This window comes from Mchenga conophoros, linkage group LG6 (genome assembly GCF_057382185.1).
Source record: "Mchenga conophoros isolate Kocher_MC1m ecotype Shallow Benthic linkage group LG6, M_conophoros_male_GT1.1, whole genome shotgun sequence".
Lineage (NCBI taxonomy): Eukaryota > Metazoa > Chordata > Actinopteri > Cichliformes > Cichlidae > Mchenga > Mchenga conophoros.
This window is the reverse complement of record NC_140531.1, coordinates 36,555,638-36,578,841: the sequence shown is the minus strand read 5'-3', so window position 1 is coordinate 36,578,841 and position 23,204 is coordinate 36,555,638. Positions and strand designations below refer to the sequence as shown.

Genomic DNA, 23,204 nt, shown 5'->3' with positions numbered 1-23,204 from the left:
TTTTCAAGGAACCCAAGGTCACTTTACAAACACACACACACACACACACACACACACACAAAAAGACAAACAAAAAAAAAAAAACCCACAGTCAAAGGCCAAAGGCTTCAGTGAATACATGACAGTGTATCTGTTTTTGAAAAATGCCCAGAGACAGGGCAGAGTGGATCTCAGAGGGAAGCATGTTGTACAGAGTGGGGGGAACAGTGCTGAAGGGTCTGTCCTTGAAAGACTTTGGTCTGATGTGGGGGATGGAGACTAAGCCTTTAGTTGAGGAATGTTGAGGAATGAGGAGCAGGGAAGGAGAAGGTCCAATAGGTGAGGTGGAGAAAGAGCATGAAAGGGTTTGTAGAATCCTTTCTAATTATAATTTAATTTACAAAAAACCCCAATAAACATAAAGACAATACAAAAATACTCATATCATGATTGAATAATCATCACTAAACAATAAAGCATTTTTTTAAAAAAAATATACGTTTTATCTTTTAGTTTTAAGTTAAAAGACAATTACAAACAACATGCAATGGTTAGTGTAGACTGCAGAATTTTCTGAGGTGAACCATCCAAATGTGTTTGACATATGAAGCAGGTTTTTCATAATTTAGAATATGACACTTATTATCACAATTATTTTGCAATGTATTTATTTAAAGGTCATAACTACGTGAAATGTATGCACTAAGTAGTACTCTCCAGTTCTTCCCAGCTGAGAGCAAAAGGCAGGATATCACTTCTTGCTAACAGTCCCAAAGAGGTGTTTCACTTTATGTTGTAGAAGAAAAAACACAGCTGTGAAAATGTCTGCAAATGAATGTGTTCTGTAAGGAACATTAAGTATAGAATTACTGACTCATTGCAATATTCAAACAATGACTGCTATGTGCAGCTGGGAGATTGACCCTCTGATAATCATGATTATATGGCAATGTCATGTGTAATTATGCATTTTACCCTAACACTAAAATTATGTCTGAATAGCACAAAACAACATGCTCTTCCATACGACATAACAACGGGCTTGATTATACCTCTGGTGGCTTTTTGTTAGAGTAATGACACACATATGCAACAGTGTAAGTCAGTGTATATTTTAAAAATGGTTTAATTAAGTCATAGATTTTTTTTTTAGCATCATCGCAAACCTTTTCTGTTAAATGCAACCCCTTTTATTTGAAGAAATACTCGTTTTATTTTGAAATTCAGACAGTCTGACAAAGAATGGCAAAGCTCCTTTGCAAAAACAATATTTGCTTCTTTCAGCAAAGGCTGTCTGTTTCAGGTACATTAAAATATAATATAATATGATGTGAAAAAGAAGGATAAATTAAATTCAACATATTAAATTAAATTAAGCTTATATTGCTGTACAATTCATATATAAATATATATATATATAGAGAGAGAGAGATAAAAATGGAGCTGTGCAGTAAAGCCAGAGCAATTAAATCTTGATTTTTATGAATAATATACCATTCATCTCACAATGTGCAAAACCAAAATTCAGATTAATATATCATTAGCCATAGGTCAAAGCCATCAAAACTTCTGTGATACATGTTTCTTTCATCACGTTTGTGTTTCATAATAATCAAAAGTGACAAGAAAAAAGAAGATTAAATTAGTCGCCATGGAATTGGATGATAGAATCCTCTCATGAATTAATAGATGTAATGCTATTTCAGGAGCAACTAATCAAATACCATTTAATCCAATATTTACCAGGCCAACCAATTACCTCGTGGAACATTTATAAACGTATGGTTTCTAATTACAAATAGAAGAACAGCCTGCCCTTATCTGTAAAAGCACTGCCAAGCATGCCAGTAGTCTCAACTGTAATTGGAAATGGCACAAAAAAGCAGCAAGCATGATGACTCTGACAGTGGAATTCTTGATGAATCAGACTGGGTAACGGGTATGACAGTTATCAGTCAGCTGAGAGGAGGAATCTTGCAGGGTTAAGTTCAGTTTTTGTATCATCTCTGCTGGAAGTACAAAGTTCCAAGCATCTGTTGAATGTCCGAGTTCCAGTCCTAAAGGAATATTCAGTGTGCCGAGTTTTGAGCTGAGCCAGACTGTTACAGAAATCTATTACAATACAAAAAACAATCAATTACATATTTTGGCAAAATAAGGATGACTTCTTTATCACATTTATTTTTTGCCAGAGGCAGAAATTTTATGAAAGCAGTATACAAAATTTCCCAAAAGGAAAAGATAGGTCAAAATTAAGCTGTGTGAACTTCGTTGCCCCTATGGACTATAAAAGTTGGACGTCACGATTGTAAGATCACTCACTGGTTAGAAAAGCCCAGTTCCAATGAGCCAATTTTAGCGATATAGATGTTAGCATGTATGTTTTGAGAGCTAAATGGATCTGAGTAATAAGGTAGACTGGTTTTGCTTTTTAGGAGGGTGCAAATGCTAGAATTTTACCCACAAAGCTCGGTCTCTGAGGCTGTTAACAAATTTAACTACACAGGAAATCATTATGTGTCCAATATTTGTATTAAAGATACTTTAAAAGTACAAATGAATAAACATGGTCAAGAGGTAAAAAAGGAGTTATAGAAAAATCTGTTTTACCATGAAAGATGAGCTTATGTGTCGAGAACATTTTAGACTCCACTGTTTCTTTATTTCTATTTGCTGCAAAGGGAAAAAACACAAAAAACCAGCAAAACCAGCATACCAGATAGTGCTTAGGACTTAAACTGTCTTTTGATTTGTCGGAAGAGAACTGAGAGTCCATTAGTTACTTGTTTGAGATTGGTCTATGCACAGGGTGACTGAGGACCCTGACGGGCTAGCAGTTATGAGAAAAAGCCAAAAAGAGGCTGGATGAACAGGCCCATAGTTCCCAGGACGCACACGGTCACAAATACCCAAAGGAAGATTCTATCAATCACCATGGCGACGTACTTCCAGTCATCCTCCACCTGTAAGTAAGGGAGGGGACAAAATAAGAGGTGTAAAAAGACAGTGTCAGTGGTTAGAAATGAGAGATAAACATGAACAGAGATCATTTAAAAGCAGGTGAAAAGGCATGCATGGTGAGAGAGACGCACGTGATTCAATATCTCAGTGTGTTTGAGGTTACAGGAGTCAATGAGGTGAAGTGTAACACAGAGAAAGTGTGGGGGGAAAAGGAAGACGGAAATAATAGAAGAGAGAACAGCTGAAAATTTCTCGTAAGTCAACAGAAAACTGATACATAATTTACACAGGGAGAAATTACTATGATAATCACATTCAAACCACAACGTCAAAAATAAATAAATAAGCAACAGGCGTTTTGACAAAGCTGATTGAGGCATGAGTTTTGCATATCAAAGGCTCCTTTTTGCCTTGTGGGAGATTTCACCCACTTTATTTATAACTGACAGAGAGAGGAGGGAGATTGTTCAGTGCAAATCTAAAATGATTTGCTTCTAACTTACATTGTTGTAAACTTATAGAGCAGGTTACACTCTGCAACAATACAACAGCTCTCCCTGCCAGCATATTTTTTTGTCAGTATGGAGTGGTTTTGCATAAATACATTATGGATGCTTACTATGTATTTGCTTTCCATGAACGTCTGTACATTTATATAAAGTACAGAATTACTGGAACAATGTATCTTCTGTGTGACAAATGTATGCCTAGTATTTGCTTACTAAAATAGAAAAGCCAAAGTCAAACTGTGTTTTAGTCAAATGGAAACACAATGTGCATATAAACTGGAGTTAAATTCAACATCATACTGTGAGAATAACCAACAAAAAACAGCTGCAAGTTAAAATCTTATTTGATGGAGCAATGTTTCCGTTTTAGTTTACTGGAGCTAGAGCCAAGGCACAGACCTTCTTTCACAAACAAAAGAATCAGAAATGCAATGAGAAATGGTAATGATGGATTTAGATTTCATCACACTGGGACTTCTTTTATAATCTCAGTGCACAGAAAGAGGATAGATAAGCTAAACTAAATTTGATGTATATGAATTTTGCAACCTTGCTGACCTTTATTTTAGTAAAATTCTACTTGGATGTTTTAGATGACAGCAGTTACCCCTTTCCCCACTGTCCTATCAACTACTTTGAAACCCAAAGAGGGCAAAGGAAATGCACATGCTATGTTTTTCTTTTTAAATACATTTTTTTATTTTGTTAATATAAGTCTTAAATGGAAACCTGAGTGAGTTGTTGTGAGTGTGTTTTGCTATAGGAACATCTATTTGATTTGTTTAACTCTTACTGTCCACGGACAAATGATGAGAATGCCTCACCTCTTTGGCCTTGTTGCGGCTCCTCATGTTTTCAGCAATGTACTTGACGCTCTCGATGGCCTGTTTAATCTCAGGTGACACCACAGAAAAGGCCACGACTGTGTTGATGCTTTGGTGACTCAGCTGACGTGTCATCTTCCCAGGGTCTGGGGTTTCTGGGGTTTCCTTCCCATGCTGGCAAGGGCAGGGGCATTTCTTTCCAGTGCAGCCCTCCATAGTTGAGAGCTTGCTTTCACCAAACTCCAGACAGTTAAGTGATCCTCCTCCAAACTGTTGGGAATCATAATCAATTAAGATTAACTTATACGCCCTCCTTTATTTCCAAATAGACATTGGCTTGTTTCATATGTAGATATTTAAGTGAGCTAAGCAGTCAAGCATCAACTGATATTAAGGAAGGACTTGTTCCTTTTCACTGAAGCTTAGTGTTCAAGTAGTACAAAAAAACTAACCAAAAAAACAAGAAAACACCCACAAATATTTCCAAAAATGTAGTGTTTTGTTTCTTTTTTTATTTCAAATATTGTATAACAAGACAAAACTGCACATTCTCAATCTTAACTAACTGAAGCTATTTAGTTCATTTAACTACCAAATAAACAAATTGGTACTCTCTTTCCGGGCAGACACGTCTGCTATATTTTTGTTCGTATTTAACAAAATAAAAATGCAGACATAAGTGTACACCTTACTCAATAAATGGGCCACAAGTAGGGGTGACGTGGGACGCAAGTGGCCCGCAGGGTTTGAGACCCCTGAACTAAGCTCTCTTTCCATGATCGGTGACAGAACTGTTTTGTAAGAGTGTAAGGCTTTGTTTGTCACGGAGACCGTGAACTTTGCAGCAGAGCTAACTAAGCATTATTGGACCTGCTACAGAGTCATAACCTGAGTGCAAATAACGGAACGACAGCTGTCACTGACACTGACCTACATCACTTGTGATAAACCGAATCAAAAAAGTTTATCATTAAACTATTTTTGTCGGCTAGGATTAGGGATGGGAATCAAGACACTGTTCTTGTGAAGAACCACTTCCCAGTAGTTTAGTTTATTGGAATTGTTGGTCTGTTTGCCTATTGATCCAGCTTATCGATTCCACTTGCACTGGCCCTGAAATCAGCTGATTTCAGTTCATGTGCCGGAGAACAAAAATATGGACATTACATTTAAATTTTTATTATTTTCATTGCACAAAAGGACAAGAGTTCAACAATAAAGTGGAAACTTCATCCAGAACAGAAACAACCGCATTATGCTGCTAACACAACTTTGGGTCTTTGCAAGCATCTGCACAAACAGCATGCTAACATGAGCAGTCAGGCTGCAGCCTCTGGTTTCTACCTGTTCGTGTTTCTACAGTAGAATCACTGTGATGATCACTTCAAAGTCTCTTTGTGCTGGTTTTCATCTTTGCTTTGTGTTGTCAGCTTTGTGTTCATACCTAAAAGATCACGTGTGTCCTCATTAGGACAGGGATTTGTGTTGGTGTGCGGGGCTGTAGCCTGTAGGTTTATATTGTTAATTTGTAATTATGAGATGGTGTATTTCAGATCATTCATCAGTAACATGAAAGTAACGTAACGAGTACCATAACAAATATCTTTCTCCTGAGAGTAATTAAGTAACATACTGCACAACTTTTAAGAAACGTGTTCTGTGTAATACATGACTGTATTGAGTAATGACCCCAACACCAAGGGAAAATACTTCCAATACATTCAACAACCAGATGTTTTGTGAGCAAAACCACTTACCTGCATTAAGCTATTCTTCCGTTTTCTCCCTCCTTTTCCTCCTCCGCCTCCTCCTCCCCCTCCACCTCCTCCTGCCTCCCCACTGCTGTCCAGCCCCCCAACTTTGCTGTTCTCATCAATCGGTCTCCGCATTAGCATAATCCTCGGTAGCACTTTGAGAAACACCGAGCGCACCCAGCCCGGCATAGTGTGGGTCATTGGTGTGCGATAATGTACATTCAGCACAAAAACAGTGATGACAATGCTGAGTGTGACGAAGATCATTGTGAAGAGGAGGTACTCTCCAATGAGCGGGATGACCAGCGATGTGGAGGGGATGGTCTCTGTGATAACAAGTAGGAACACAGTGAGGGAGAGCAGGACGGAGATACAGAGCGTGACCTTCTCTCCACAGTCAGATGGGAGATAGAAAACCAGCACTGTGAGGAAAGAGATGAGGAGGCAGGGGATGATGAGGTTGATGGTATAGAAGAGTGGCAGACGCCGGATGTAGAAGGAGTAGGTGATGTCTGGATAGATCTCCTCACAGCAGTTGTACTTGATGTCATGTTTGTAGCCTGGAGCATCAATGATTTCCCACTCGCCACTTTCCCAGAAGTCTTTCAGGTTCACCTAATACATGGATAAAGATCTTAAAAATCACAAAATCTGAAGAAAAAAAATCATATTTAGAATCAACAAGCTATATTAAAAAGGCTCCCTTTTCTGTTAGTATAACCCGCATTATTTTCTTCAGGTAAATATGATGAATGGGGATTTGCAAGAAGTTGCAAACCAATTTTGAATTTAAAAAATGTCATGGAGCCACTGATTATCCACTGGACCTCCCCTAGGTCCAAGCAAAGTGGTTAATGCATGAAACAGTTACATTCTAAATGCTAATCTTAAAATTCACCTGTTTTCTGTATCTGTTTGAATAGCAGATGAATAAATTAAACAAACTTGCTATATCCAGTTACCAATGACTGTTGCATTTTCAGGAAGTTAATTAAAATAAGTGTTTAAGCAGCACCAACTTTTAGTTCCCTATGTGGTCTTCTGCATGCTTGATTTTATATTCCTAATAATGGAACTCACACTGTTTCCTAGATGCTCAGGTCTTTAAAACTCTGTCTTTTTACCAGTGAGCAGAATTTTTTTTTTTGCAGAACTCTTTTTCTAAGGAAATTGTTCCCACGTAGACATATTTTAATAGTTTACGCCACTAAAATTTAAAAACAAAAGTATCTATAACTCGAAATTTCAACTTAATTTTCTCAAACTTTTGAGTTAATAACTCAAAATTTCGAGTTAGCGCTGCCAATTAGTAATCTACATAAATGACGTCATTTCGTTGTTACCCGGAAGCTGAAGCCCTCAGCTACAAGTGCTACAGCTAAGCTACCAGTATTACAGCCAGTCATGAATGCACAAATTGCTGATTATTTTTAGTGTGGCTTCACAAATTATGAAATCCTTGTGTTATTAGCTGAATTACATGGTGTTACTATCAGCGAACGTACTCTCGAAAGCGGCAATTTGTTGTGATCTGGTTTTGAGTGCACATTCCACATAGATTACTGATTGGCAGAGCTAACTCGAAATTTCAAGTTACTTTTCTCAAAATTTCGAGTTAATAAGTCGACATTTCAAGAAAAAATCTCGAAATTTTGAGTTAATAACTCGAGTTATGGTTACTTTTTTTGTGGCGGAAATGGGCTTGCATATAACAGCAACCCATTCTTGACCACCATTAAAACTGTAGTTATTTTATCAGCTTCATCCACATTTTTTTTAAAAAGAACACATTATAGCAACCATCCCAGATATTTTCCTCAACTAAGGATTTCATTTAAATGATTATTATTTGAGACTCCAGGCTATACTTCTATATGGCCGTCATGCCTGAGAAATTACTACTTTGGCCTACAGCAATTTGCCACATATCACTTTTTTGTCGAACCCCATTGAAGTTATGGTTCTCTGACTGTGCCACTGGCTGCAGAAGACATTATACAGCTTGTTTTACAGACCCAATAGAGCTCTTCATTACTTGCAAAGTGACCTTTTGTGTAAAATTGATGGAGGTGCCCTTTAATAAAATAAACAGTGAATTAAAAAAAAAACTAATGGGTTTGAAATGCCTGTTGTATCTAACTGGAATGAAGTCTGTACTAGGCAGAAAGAGATAAAAATGAAATAGATAGTTTATTGTTATACGAGGCTTAAATGCAGTTACAAAGACTGACCTTGGACCCAATAAGTACCAGGTCAATCTTGGCTTTGTCATAAGTCCAGGACCCAAACTTCATAGAGCAGTTCTGATAGTCAAAGGGGAAGTAGGTGATGTCCATTGGGCAAGATGATTTAAAAATTGCTGGAGGAACCCATGTGATAGTTCCATCAAACTTCAGCAAGGCCTTGGTCTTATCCTCCACCAGAAAATCTCCTACAGCACTGTGTAAGACAAACGTGAATGTATAACAAGGCGTACAATGCATTTCCATGGCAAACAGTGCATGAGAACGTAGACGTGTGGTGTGAATAGGACACAGAGGTTAGGTGGAAGGTAGAGATGTCAAACAATGAGAGAATACGCAAGGAGAAAACAAAGGCACAGAAGAAAGGGGAGAAGATAAAACCAGCAGTTATGGAACAAAGGATTATTAGGATTAAATAGTAGAGAACAATAAAGCTGCATTATGTATTATTGTGAAACACAAAACGACCTTTGATTAACAATATGAACCTTTGTTGTAAGTAGAAAGAAGTAATGAGTCTACAATTAACTGAGCTAAAACTGAGAGAATACAATGCAGCACAAACTGACCCTGAACAATAGGGAGTCCCATTAGCATATTTCACGGAATTTTCTGTTGGAAACTCTGAAGGTATAAAAGACATTTGTGCTTCAGAGAATATGGCCATTAATGCAATATTGTAATAAGGCTATTCTCATGCTGAAATGACATAGAGGGTTCTTTGTCAGTGCTTTTTTTAAAATTACCCGCAAGATTCATGAGCAAGGGGAAAATGTTAGGTGTTGCGCAAAAGCGACATTAGCATTCATTTGGAACATCTCTTCTGCTGACTTGTGATAAATACATATCAACAGTTTATTTTTATTTCACTTCTTCACCTTTCACAGTTAGCTGCTCTTCTACCACCATTAGAGCAGCTAAATGATCTGTTTGTTGTTTGGCGTTGGTCAGTACACTGAGTTTAGGAGTTATTTTAACAAAAACATCTGCCTGCTGCTGGAAACAGGGCTGATAAACCTAGGACGAAACCTGCAAACCCACATTAAAATTGCAGGCCAAAACAATGAAGAAGAGGAATATAAAACACTTCTAATATTATACTGAAAAGTCTGAGTGGTTTTACCTCTATGTAAGATCTATTGGTAATAAAACATTTACTAGTACAAGTTTAAAATTTCCAACATATTCTGGTCTGGGTGTAAAGAAACGGACACTTACAAGCAGGAAAATATAAATCACAATAATAATAAATCAATATAATTATTCACCTTTGCATTTTATAAAGAATTCTTTTAAATAGTTATTTTTATTTTGGCCATTATTATGGCTTTAATTGTTATGTTATAATCACTGATTGCATCGCATACTGTTGCCATAACAGAGATCCCAGCTAAGCTATATAATTTATGAGTGTTATGATGTTGACAGCCTCACTTGTTGTAGAGCACAATGTCGGGTCTCCAAATCTTGTTCGATGGGACTCTAATGAACTCAATCCCGTCAAACTCTGCAGGCTTCCATCGGAGCTTGTAGTCATTCCAAATCTGACGGAAGGGAAGGGAAAAACAGTTTTACCAGACTCGGGATTCAACCATCTGCTTTATATTTTGCATTGTGTGCTGCAGACAGTATTAGTCACTGGAGACATCCCCCTTCTTGGGAATATTTTGAAAAACATATTTATACTGCAGGCAGAACTTTCTTTGATCTTTTACAGTAGTGCTAAATAAGGGTATTATAGAGAAAACAAATCTGAAGGCTTTCATTTGCTTCTACATTAGCTCGTGAGTGACAAAATAACACTATGTGATATCAACAATAGCCTGCATAAAGAGCAGCGCATAGAGACGGGGCGTATGAATAAATAGCTCCCTGACAGAAATAAAGGAAGAGTGCATTCAACATATCCGTAGGTAGCATTTTATGAGCTGTATATCCATTAGTCTTGGCTATCTGCATGTCATTCAAGATGAATTCATTCATTAGAAAGGCAGATTAATACCCAGTTATGACCTGGAAGCTGTTTAATTAACCACTTCATGCAACACTGCCTTTTTCATTTGAGAGTTTGCATTGTGATTGGCTAACGATGTAATTCATGATAGGCTCAGTTGTGCAGCTTGTTGTGACCGTAAAATTTCAGCATAAAAAATAGAAAGAAGAAGGAAAATATAAGTCTATTTAGCCTCAGTAAACAGGTACAGAGCAGTTTGTTTACAACAATAGGCTTGCCAGTGTAATTATGGTTATATTGTGGCTATGCCACTGTACGTCCAGCGTTCTGGGAAAGCACAGTTTTTTCTGCTCGTCACAATTAAAGGAATAGTGAGAATATTAACCCAAACTATGGTTCAAAGAATGCAAAATGTCTGTGTACTCTATATACTTTTCATGTATTTTCCACACATTTAGCAAATGGGATTACATGTTTGTTTTAAAGAAATATGTAATATATTGGCTTAGTTATAAATAGCAACATGTTGTGCCAAACCTATGTTTTTGGATATTTGGGAGATGCTCAGTTGTCTGAATCTTTATTGATTTTTGTTGAGGAAATGAGTAACCATCATAATTACTGATCACTCACTCAAGACTGATTAATATGCAGGTATCATCCTGAAAACTGAGGCTTTTTCAGGGCAGACCAAGTCAAAGATGTTATCACTGCTTAATTAGGAAATAGGTTTTATTATTTGCTCTACTTGTTTCATTGCCTACTTAATAAACTTAAAGGAGAAATGCTATTTGTTCATTTTGATGCATATTTAACTCAACATGTATTTCACTGTTTATTTATTTGTTTAGAGTTAGATTTTTTAATAGACTGATGGCATCTCTAGTCTTTGATAGAAGCTTACTTTGAACCATGAGGTTAAGCCCGTGTGCCCACCTGAATGTGTCTACATATCTACAGTACTCAAAGAACCTGTATGTATATGTATTACATTAAAGTTTTCCTCCCACTTACATAAAGTAGTCAGTGGAGCTAGATTTCAAAGAGTACACAGCTAGGATGTTTAAAAATATTGTGTTAAGGCTATTGAATAAAGAATCCCCTGCAGTCAAACTGCAGAACAGTTGCAATAAATACATCAAGGGGCAGATTTCTAAAGTGGCTTCCACTGTAAACCCACTGCTGTGATCCAGTGTCTTTGTCAGTGATTGTGGTGTTGGCACTGCTTGTCATTAGCAAGGACTTGTTGTAAACAAAACAGCCACGCCATTACAAACAATATATGAGATTGTACTATACAGGCATTTCAATATATTTTAATTGGAAAGCTCGGGGATAGCAGCACCACTGAATCACATCAGATTCTACAAAATGTTTGGCTTTGTAGAGCAATTAGCCACCAATTTAAGAAAGATAAAAATAAATCAATAATGCTTACAAGAAGTATTTGTAATCTTTTAAGCACAGATTAATAGTGGAGGGAAAAGGGAAGAGGAAACAAAATGTTATCAACGAGGTGAAAGAGAGAAAATGTTATTGGTTGGCAATGTGAGGTCAAGAGTTCAGGGTCTGTAGCTATAGATCTGCTGAGCTGCAGAGCGTGACTAGCAATAATGCTAACATTGATCACTGGGCTGATTCCATTTCCGTGTTTATGTGAGCTGTCTTTGTTTTCTTATCCACTCGTGTTCTCCTGTTTATTCCAACTAAATGTAACATTAAGTCACAGCTAAAAGACAGACTGCAGCATCCCATACTGCTTAGTACGTGTAAACAATGTGTTAGAACATATGAACCTCGTCGGGCTTCACTTACCCGGCTCTTTGCAGACCTCAACTGTAAGGTAGGTCAGTGAAATTGTTAATGCATGCTGTGTGTGATGTGTTTATCTGTGTTTGTGTGTGTACATGGTTACTCACATGCCTGAGCCATAAATTTGTTTCCATGATTTGATTCACCTCATCCTGCAGAGACACAGAGTAGGAAAAGAGCTCATTAGCCAGCAGATGTGGGTGTGTTTGTGTCTGTCTGCTTGTGCATGTGTGAGACAGACTGTGTTGCTGCTTCAGCCTACTGGAGGGACTACAAGAAACGTGCACATCTTAGTCCTCTGTTATATATGATTAACCGACAGGATCAATAGTGAGCAAGTTCCTAGTAAATGAAAAGGTTACATAGTTTACATCCTCTACGCCTTGTCTTTATTCAGTTCTGATTTGCAGTCTTAATGTTTTTACATTATACAGAATCGACTTAAAGAACTTTGTAAAAGCCATGTCTTGAAGACAAACAGACAGGTGAAAATGTGTGCATAAACACACACATAATGACACATTCATGCAGTGCCACCACACCCTGACATTCACATCCAGGCGCTCACCTTTAAATTAATCTCACCTCGCTGAGCAAGCAGATAGAGGTACCTCACAATCCAGTCTGGAAAAAGGCCCCTGCTGGCAATTTCCTCTTAATCTCAGGATTTCCACTCTGAGGTGAAAACCTCTTTTCACTGGGGATTGCACAGCACCCCCACCTCCATCACCAGTTTTGAACTTAACATTGCCAAAGCACAGCAGCATTGTATAAAAACACTGTGAGGCATTTTTGGAATCTGTGAAATTGAACAGACTAAATAAAGTCTGCATTCACTTTACGCTTTCACTTCTCTCGTTCCACGGCTTATCTTCTTGCTCTTCAGTTTCAAAGGTAGGAAATGTGATCAAGATGTTCTTGGAATGACAACTCACTGTTCACACAGACTATCATAAAATGTTGAGAAGTTGCTATGAGTGACAAATGCATAGATACATTTGGACAAATACATAAAACAAGACAGTTGCAGAATGTAGAAAAATGCTTAAAACACTTTCAGCATTACATTACAGTCTTTAAAAACCCAAAAACCCGTGTGTGTGTGTGTGTGTGTGTGTGTGTGTGTGTGTGTGTGTGTGTGTGTGTGTGTGTGTGTGTGTGTGTGTGTGTGCATAAAGCTTACAACTTTAACCAGCTGGGAGATGGAGACCTCAAACTCCACAGTGACTGGGTCAGAGACATTCTCCACTGGTCTGATGAACTGATTATATCGTCTAAACAGCTTCCTGAAAAGTCGGTCCTCAGCCTTTGATGAGAGGCAGTCTGAGGGTGAAACAAAGATGTAACAGGAGAAATTCATCTAAGATAGGGATTTAAAAAAACCCACTGAGAACGCAACAAAGAAGGAACTAAAATAAAATAGAAAAGAAAAATGATATATATATATCAGACTCTTCTGAAATTCAACGCACCAAACATCAATAAGTCTTTTCAGTTTATAAAATTTATGAAGAACTCTCTTTAGATTACAACTTTTCTGCTTAGATCATCATAGTAAAGAAAGTGCTTTGAACAAGTCTGTGCCGTGAGATAACCTTTAGGGTGCTTTTCAGTATGTTTGAAATGATGAAAATTGAAGAATGATAAGTAAGGAAGCCAAGAGCAGTAATGTCAAGTTTCAATTCTGGCATGCTGCAAAAAAAACATAATAATAATAGTGATAATAATTACAACAAAACATGTTGTTTTTCTAGTTTATTTGGATTTTTTTTTTATTTCCTTTACATTTCTTTTTGATCATTTCTTTAACTGAAAATCTGCAAAAGAGGAAAATAAGGTCATCATTTCATTGAGGACACAGTTGCCTCACACCCACCTTCCACCTTAACCTCTTGAGCAACATTTGCAGTCTCACTGCTTCTGTTCATTTCTCAACACCTTCTTTCTGGACTGCCTAAAATCTTACTAGACCTGTTATTGTTTATCTCAGTCACTGTTCATCTGTCTGACCCAAGACTCAGCAGTTCCAGTTCAGAATCCACTGTAATAACAGCTACCTTATTCTGTCCCCTGCGTGCGTGGTTCTGGTACACGAAGTGACAGATAGCTAAACATATGCCGTAAGCACTGAAAGCGTTGAATGATGAGTCAGGCGTGAAAGTAAAGTTGAGGGCTGTTTACTTGTTTGTCTTCATCAACGTACAACTTACAGTGATTTCCCAGAACTTGTGAAACTACAAAAAATACAAAAAGAAATATGCTCGATAAAGAATTATGCATTTGCTTCACATGGCGAACAGATCTAGGCATTTATATATAAATCTCTCCAAATATGCATAAAATCGATAAAATATACACCACTCACTACTTATAAAGATGAAACACAATTCAAACTTACAAACAATGCTTCTCCATGGCATAACACAGGTGGATGCTTAAGGATTAAACAGGGAGACTTCTGGTACGCCTCATTGTGCAAATCCCAATACTAAAATGGCTTCCTGCATTACCCCACTCATGTGACTCTAAACATCCAATAGGAAACTCTTCCTGTATCACCCCACTCATGTGACTCTAAACATCCAATAGGAATACAAGCCAAACCACATAAAAATTCACTTGACCGCAGTCTCCAAGCTAACCACTAGGAGATGCTAAAATTCTCAATGTGCACATAACATTACACTCGCCTGGTATTGAACACAATACCACTATCAATTTCTTAGCAGTTCAATCAGCTAAAGAAAACAGCACATTGACTGTCCATGGTAGATAATCAGATAGACAAAAGTACCACTACTTCGGTTACTGGTCTAAAGAAGGTCTTAATGGTACCTCCTTTCGTGACCTTCAGTTCGAGTTTCCTGACCTTTCCATCGCTGTCTGGGTAAGCCTTGGTGACAAGAGCCATTGGCCACTGATTTCTTTTTACCTGAGGGTCTTTGAGCAACACCAAGTCCCCTTCCTTGACATTGGGCTGACTATTTTGCCACTTGCTTCGATTTTGAAGAGTAGAGAGATATTCTCGCCTCCATCTCTCCCAAAATGTATTCGCCAAGTGCTGAACACGTTTCCACTGCTGACGATACATATCTGTAGCTTCAAATGATCCTGGAGGAGCAAGAGGGGTGCAGACCTTCTGTGTCAAGATCATTGCTGGAGTCAGAAGAAACGGTGAATCTGAATCACTTGAGATGGGAGCAAGAGGCCTTGCATTTATTATCGCTCCTACTTCAGCCATAAGGGTCGAAAGCACTTCATGAGTGAGATGCGAGGGACTGATCTGAGAAAGCATAGAGTCAAGAATCCGTCTCGAAACCCCAATCATTCTTTCCCATACTCCTCCCATATGGGAAGAATGAGGTGGGTTGAACAGCCATGTGCATCCTTCCTCACTGAGGTACCTTGAGATATCGGTTTCATCCCGTAGGAGAATTTGAAGTTCTCTGCAAGCCCCCTTAAAGTTTGTGCCACAGTCAGAGCGGATCATCTTCACAGGACCACGCATAGCAAAGAACCGCCGTAGAGCATTAATGAAGCTCATTGTGTCCATTGACTCTATGAGCTCGATATGTACAGCACGAACACTTAAACACGTGAAGAGTACTGCCCACCTTTTAGAGTTTGCGGCACCACCTCGGGTGCGACGGGTGGAGACATTCCAGGGGCCGAATACATCCAGGCCCACATTTGTAAATGGAGGTTCAGTGCTAAGACGATCAGGTGGAAGATTTGCCATCTTTTGCTCTGCGGGTCTACCACGAAGTCTGTTGCATGTAACACACTTGTGCAGGTTTCTGGAGATACATTTCTTTGCCCCTACAATCCAGATGCCAGCCGTGCGGATAGCCTTGATGGTGAACCCGCTCATGGTAGTAGTTTACAAGTAGAGTAGCTATGTGGCTGCGGCCAGGAATGATGAGAGGATGCTTTTCATGTGTCTCGATTGAAGCATGCTGGAGCCGCCCACCAACTCTTAAAAGTTTGCTATCATCAAGAATTGGGCTGAGCTTCCTCAGAGGACTGCTTTTGGGAATTACTTCGCCTTTCTCCAAACAAGACACTTCCACTTGGTATGTCTCCTTTTGTACACATCCAATAATGGTATGCCTTGCTTGCGACAGTGTATCCATTTTGTGTGGCTTCAAACAGTGATGCCAACCTTTGCAGTCTTGCCCATTGCTATCCTTCTCAGACCTGAAGGATTGGACGATGTGGATTAGGGAGGCCACAGCTCTGACAAGGGGTTGCCACATGGAGAATCTTTCAAATCGATGCGACCCCATACTCCTATGGGGGTTTGCAACAGTAGTAATGTGGCTTCTGACCTCTGTATCAGAGTCTGGATCAATGAGGTCATAGGATGTTTCTTTACCTGAGTCTATGTCCCCAGAACGTCTCAGAAAACGTGGACCTGTAAGCCAGTTGGTGCTTAAGAGACGAGCTGGATGCACTGACCTGGTGGCAACATCTGCAGGGTTTTCATCAGTGTGGACATATTGCCACTGTTCAGGGCATGAGAACTTCCTTATCCGTTCCACTCTGTTGCTGACATACACATAAAATCTCCTGCTTTCATTGTAAATATACCCCAGCACCACCTTGCTGTCAGTATAGAACTTCAGACTATCAAGACTAATGTCCAGCTCTTTCACAAGCAGCTCAGCAATTTCCACTGCCAGAACAGCAGCACCTAATTCCAACCTGGGAATAGTGTGGAATGGCACGGGGGCTAACTTGGCTTTCCCCATTATGAAACCTACATGACATTTACCTTCCACATCTTCCACTTTGAGATATGCCACAGCCGCAATGGCTTTGGTGGAAGCATCCGAGAAGATATGGATCTCTGTACGTTGTGCAGTGGACAGGGACGTAGCAATGTAGGCTCGGGAGATTGCAAACTGTTCCAAATCCTGCAGTGAATCCCTCCAGGTAATCCACTCTGTTGCCTTTTCAGACGGGAGGGGAGCATCCCAGTCACTACTGTCACGAGTGAGCTGCCGCAACAAGAGCTTTCCTTGAATAGTAACGGGAGCTACGAGACCAAGTGGATCAAACAAACTATTGATAGTTGCAAGAACTCCTCTTCGGGTGAATGGCTTCTCGCTCCTGGCAACACGGAATGTAAAAGTGTCATTCACAAGGTCCCAGCTTAATCCAAGACTTCGCTGCAAAGGAGGTGAATCTTTGTCCAGGTCGAGATTTTTCAAGTCTTTTGCATGATCTGTTGATGGGAAAGCCTGCATGACAGTTAGGCAATTGGATGCTATTTTATGAAGTCTCAAGTTGGAGATGGCAAGCATGCCTTGGGCTGCCTTGAGAAGACTGATAGCTGCTGTTGCAGATGGCAGTGACTTGAGTGCATCATCAACGTAGAAGTTCCTGTGTATGAACTCCTTTGCCTCCTCCCCAAACTCGCCCTCTCCATGTAAAGCTGCTCTCCGAAGCCCATAAGTAGCCACAGCTGGAGAGGGGCGGTTGCCAAACACATGGACTCTCATACGCTATTCCACAACTTCTTTCGTGATGTCATTGTCTCTAAACCACAGAAATCTGAGGAAGTTCCTGTGGTCTTCCCTGACAACAAAGCTGTGAAACATCTGCTCAATATCTGCTGTGATGGCTACCTGTTCATGCCTAAACTGCATTAGGACTCCCAGCAGAGTGTTATTTAAGTCTGGCTCTGTCAACAGCACATCGTTCAAGGAGATGCCAAGATAAGGAGCGCTTGAATCAAACACAACTCGGATCTGGCCAGGCTTGCGTGGATGATAGACGCCAAAACTGGGAAGGTACCAGCATTCATCTCCATCGTTGAGTGCTGGAGCTGGTTCAGCATGATCTCGATCAAAGATATTCTGCATGAAAGCCAGAAAATGTCTCCTCATCTCAGGTTTCCTTTCTAGAGTTTTGCAGAGACTGGTGAAACGAGTCAGAGCTTGTCCTCTGTTGTTAGGCAGCCGTGGTCTTGGCATGCGAAAGGGAAGGGGAGCTACCCAACTGTTAGCATCATCTATGAACATCTCATTATTCATCAACTGAATGAACCGTTTGTCCTCAATAGATGGGGCAACTTCATTGTCATTCTCTGTTCTTTCGAAGATTTTGTTGCCAAGTAAATGATCATCAGAGTTCTGAAACAGGCTGTCCAGAGGATGAAAGTGTGACAGGGTTTGAGAGTTGAGAGGTCTTATGCCTGTCCTTGTTGTAAGCTTCTCTTTCACAACTAGGTGGTTGGGACATGGACTGAAATGAGAGTGACGCCCATTCTCCAGAACGTTAGTCCGGTAGACATTAACTGCTTTCGGCTTGTGAGCTGCACCCAAACAGACGTCTCCAACTACGACCCAGCCAAGGTCCAGTCTTTGGGCATAGGGTGCATTATTGGGCCCGTTGCGTTGGTCTCTCACTTTATGGACTTGTAACACATCCCGACCCAGCAGAAGGAGAATTTGCGCATTTGGATCAAGTTCATGGATGAGATGAGTGATAGACTTTAGGTGTGGGTGGTGTTTGACTACATCAGGAGTAGGTATCTCCGATCTATCATCTGGGATATGGCTACACTCAATAAGTGTGGGAAGAGGAATGCTGAGACGTCCATCCAATGGCTGAGCCACAAATCCAACTCCTCTTCGGCCAGATAACTCAGTGACTCCAGCACATGTGCGCAGCGTGTAGGGAGAACCGGTACCCTTGAGGCCAAACAGGTCGAAGAATTTGGACCGAGCAAGAGACCTATTGCTCTGGTCATCAAGTACGGCATAGACTTTTATAGATCTTTCTGGTTGTCCTCTAGGATGCACTTTTATGAGACAGATTTTAGAGCAAGAGCGGGAGTTATTGGCAATTCCACACACTTCTGTGCATTTGGAGATTATGTCAGGAGAAGCCGCTTCATCTTCCTCCCCGCCATGCTCATCCTCAGGGTCTTTGACAGCCCATGGAGCTGGTCCTGGATGAAGTGCTGTGACGTGCTTGTCACTGTTACACTCTTTACAGTGAATAATTGTTTTGCAGTCTTTAGCAACGTGTTCAGTTGAGGAGCAGCATCTGAAACAAACTCCACTATCTCGCAGGAACGTTTTGCGTTCATCCAGTGTCTTAGCTCGGAAGCCCCTACACCGCTTGAGAGGGTGGGGTTTTTTGTGAATCGGACACTGTCTGTCCACATCCAACTTACTGCTAGCTGACTCTGTGGGCTTGATGGCAGATGTTGATGTAATCTCTGTTTTGCTGGATGAGCTGCCCTCTCACAACGAACGTAATATGGTCAACACCTTGGAGACGCTTACAGCTGCTGTGAAGGCTCAAAACAACACCATTGAGCGTATGAGGGGAAACATCAGAGAGAGGCCTGCTCAAAATGAGACCCTTGAGCGACAGTTGGAAAACATCGCGGAACGGATCACTGCAGTTGTGAGGTCTCAGAATCAAAAGACTGACAACACCACGGAACAGAAGTTTGATACCATCATGGGGAGGCTCGCAGCTCTTCAACGGGAGATCGAGAGACCAGCCTCGGAGTGCTAGAATTCGAGCTGCTCACAAAGGAGAAATCAACAATATTCAACATTTGGACACCACGGCCCCAGCTGCAGGCCCAAGGCTGGAGCCCACCAAAACAACTCCCTGATAACGACTGTGTGATGACTATTCTTCCCGCCCCATGAAGGACACCTGGATTGGCTGGAGGACTGTTTACTTAGCCTGATAGGCCGAAGGACACTGTCTCAGCTAAACTATGGACACGCACACACACACACTTACACTGATAAGCACTCACTCATCCCCCTCCCTTTCCAACGCCTTCGATGCTTGTGCCCTACCGGGGATGATAGCAGTCAACTGGACCAGCACAGATGCTGCAGGACCGGATGTGCTGTCTACGCCGGCTCTCTCTTACCCTTTACCCGCCCCTGTTGCTTGTCTCGTGTTTCTATGGTGTATTGATAGTCATGTGCTTTTGTGCTGAGGTGTTTTTTCTTTTATCAAACTGTTCTCCCACTAGGAGCTCAGTCTGAGTGGAGTTTTTTTTTCTCCTCCTCTTACCTCATGTAGTGTATTTTCGTTGTTTTTTTCCTATCAGCCTACCTTCTGACATGTCTGCCCAATGTGATGTTTGTGTAAAGTTGGTCAGAAGGTTCCTTTGTGAGTGCGCATGCGCCATTAGCGTGCTGCCTGCTGTAACCCCTAATTTCCCTCGGGATGAATAAAGTATTCTGATTCTGATTCTGATTCTGATTCTGATTCTGAGACGTGGTTCCTGGAATGCGTGTACCTTTTAGGTGAGTTTTCTGGTTTCACTGTCGTCATCCCAAATGAGCTAAATGCAAAACTTGGATCATTACGAGTGCGGGCTTCTTTGCAGACAAAGTCAGTGAAGAATGAGAATGGTGGAAACTGGCCTTGGTTTTGCAGCTTGTACGCACTGCCTTGTGTCATCCATTTTTCTTGAAGGCCATACGGCAGTTTCTCCACTATTGGGTTAATGCCGCGAGAGGTATCCAGATAGGCGAGCCCAGGCAAACAACCTTCTAACTTTGCTGACCCCAACTCCCTTAACAAGTCACCAAGCTCTCTCAGGTTGAGAGGGTCCCTGTTGCTGATCTTAGGAAATCTCTCCAGTTTGTCCAGCAGAGCTTTCTCAATTATTTCAGGAGACCCATAGTTCTCTTCAAGTCGCATCCACGCCATCCTGAGCCCTGCAGCGGGGTCATTGACATGAACAGCTCTGATTCTCCTGACTTGCTCAGATGATTGAGGACCTAACCATCTAGTGAGAAGGTCGAGCTCTTCATTGCAGGTGAGTTTTAGCCCTTCAATGATGTTCATGAAGGTAGACTTCCAGCCCCAATAATTCTCTGGACGATCATCAAACTTTGTCATCCCGGATGTCACAAGTTCCCGGCGAGCCATGTATACAGCAAAGTCATTAATGCCGGTATGGTTCAGAGCAGAGGGCTGCGCTGCTTGCATTCTAAGAGGATGTGTGTGTGGTTGAGGTTCCTGCAGGGGGGTGACACTACATGGATGAATCCCAGGGTAATTCTGAGCAGATGGATGCTTCATACCATTTTCTTCAAAGGTAGTATGGCTCTTGACACGAGCTGGAGTGGAGCTCAGTCCATCAATGGCTGTACGAATGGGATTCAGTTCGTTGTCCTGGAGTGGTGGCGCATGAGAGAAATCGCGTGGCCGACTGGAGGTGATATGGGACTCAAGGCCGGGCAACGACAGCTGACTAGAGTGCATTCTTGAGTGACACTCAACATAATCATTTGTTCTTTTTTCTGTGGAGTCAGGGGGAATTCCTATGATGTCCACTGTCCTGAGATCTTGTTTAGAGCCGAGTTCTGCTACGGCTGATTCCAAAACCTCCGCCTCAGCTAAAGCCGCTGCAACTTCTTTCTCTTGCTTCAGTGTGGCCAGAGCAGCCTCCATGCGTGCCTCTTCTACTCTCAACTGGGCTTTTTCCACCATGAGTTCAGTTTCTTTTTTGACAAAGGTGGAGCGAGCACGCACTGCTTCAGCTCTTGCGCGTGCTTTAGCAGCTGCTAGGCTTGCAGAAGACTTGCAGGAGCTGTTAGAAGAACTAGCAACAGATCTGGTCACATATGACTTCACAGATGTTCTTGGAGAGCTAGTCTTCTGTTGATCTTCTGTATCTGGCTGTTACGGCCCGGCTCTGCTAGGCGGCAGCGGACGTAACATAAACGAGCCCAGAGACCAAGGAGTTAGATAGGACGACAAACATAAGGTTTATTAACACAACTGAAATCCGTTAGTGAAACAACTCACTAGGCAGCAGAGAAACTTTAAACAAACACCACGATTAATAACACCAGTAGAGCACTGCTCTACTAAACGTCTCGCAGGAGGCAACACAAAACACAGGCAGAAGGCAAAAGGGAGGGACTCTCTGTACAGTCTGTTCAAATCAACAAGTCCCTCGACGAATGAAGACTCCTCAGCCTTTTATACTATCAGGTAACTGCAGTCAGCTGTGTCACTTGTCATAACTGCAGACAGCTGTGCCACCTGTCCGTCGTACTCCAGGCTCCTGCGGGAGCCAATGGTGTGTGTAGTCTGACAGGCTCGGATCCGCATGAAGTTGGGGCGGGCATATGTCCGGGCCAGCCAATCCCCCGTGAGTCCTGGAGCACTGTAGATTCCAGGGAGGAAGGCGGGGCCACCTGAGGCCAGCGGCCGTAACACCCCTCCCCTTAAAATACCAACTATGTTGGGCTGAAGCCAACGTTACAGAGCATAAACAACAACAAAAGACAAAAGCAGTAAAACATGTTTACAAACGGGACAGACCGTCAGCTAAAACATTTTCAGTCCCCTTTTTGTGGTGGATACTTAAGTTGTATTCCTGCAACAACAGAGCCCAGCGCATAAGGCGCTGGTTGTGATTAAACATACAAGCCAGGAACACAAGTGGGTTGTGGTCTGTGTACACAACAAGAGGCAACATGCTGGACCCCAGGTACACGTGAAAGTGCTGAAGAGCCAACAACAAAGCCAGGGTCTCCTTTTCAATGGTGGAGTAGTTTAACTGATTTTTATTGAACTTGCGGGAAAAGTAACAAACGGGGTGGTTCAAACCCAGCAAGTCTTCTTGCAACAGCACTGCCCCAGCCCCGACAGCACTGGCATCAACCTCGAGTTTGAATGGTCGCGTCAAATCAGGTGCAGCTAACACAGGAGAATGGCAGAGGAGGGCTTTTGCACTCTCAAAAGCATCCTGACACTCACTCGACCAGCTAAACTCAACCTTTGGGCTGAGCAGGTCAGTCAATGGCTTTACTACAGAGGAGAAATTCTTACAAAAGTTCCTGTAGTAGCCCACCATCCCTAGAAACCGACGTAACTCACGCCTGGTGGTAGGCGTGGGAAACTGTTTAATCACTACCACTTTGGCATCTATGGGCCGGACCTGTCCACGTCCCACCTCCCTGCCTAAGTACGTCACAGTAGCTTTGGCAAACTCACACTTAGCTAAGTTGAGAGTTAGGGTAGCTTGTGCCAAACGGTGAAATACCTGTTGTAACGTTTCCAAATGATCTTGCCATGTTTCAGTGTAAACTACTAGATCATCTAGGTAGGCACTGCAGTTGGACAGACCACGGAGGACTTTATTTACTAGCCTCTGGAAGGTG

General features: G+C 41.3%; 1 protein-coding gene across 6 annotated transcripts in view; it reads right to left on the bottom strand.

Moving 5' to 3' along the window:
• Positions 1–336: 336 nt before the first annotated feature.
• LOC146573210 (neuronal acetylcholine receptor subunit alpha-3-like) overlaps positions 337–23,204 on the bottom strand; it is a 38,623-nt gene continuing 15,755 nt past the window's right edge. The window contains exons 1-9 of one of the 6 annotated variants that reach the window (XM_085277866.1): positions 14,435–14,646; positions 14,247–14,270; positions 13,220–13,359; positions 12,144–12,188; positions 9,705–9,814; positions 8,259–8,466; positions 6,031–6,642; positions 4,274–4,543; positions 338–2,942 (exon numbers count right to left, since the gene is read on the bottom strand). In XM_085277866.1, coding sequence (XP_085133992.1) covers positions 2,817–2,942; positions 4,274–4,543; positions 6,031–6,642; positions 8,259–8,466; positions 9,705–9,814; positions 12,144–12,188; positions 13,220–13,359; positions 14,247–14,270; positions 14,435–14,456 — 1,557 coding nt within the window. In that variant the 5' untranslated portion in view covers positions 14,457–14,646 and the 3' untranslated portion in view covers positions 338–2,816. The other 5 variants (XM_085277867.1, XM_085277869.1, XM_085277865.1 and 2 more) reach the window with 5 other exon arrangements.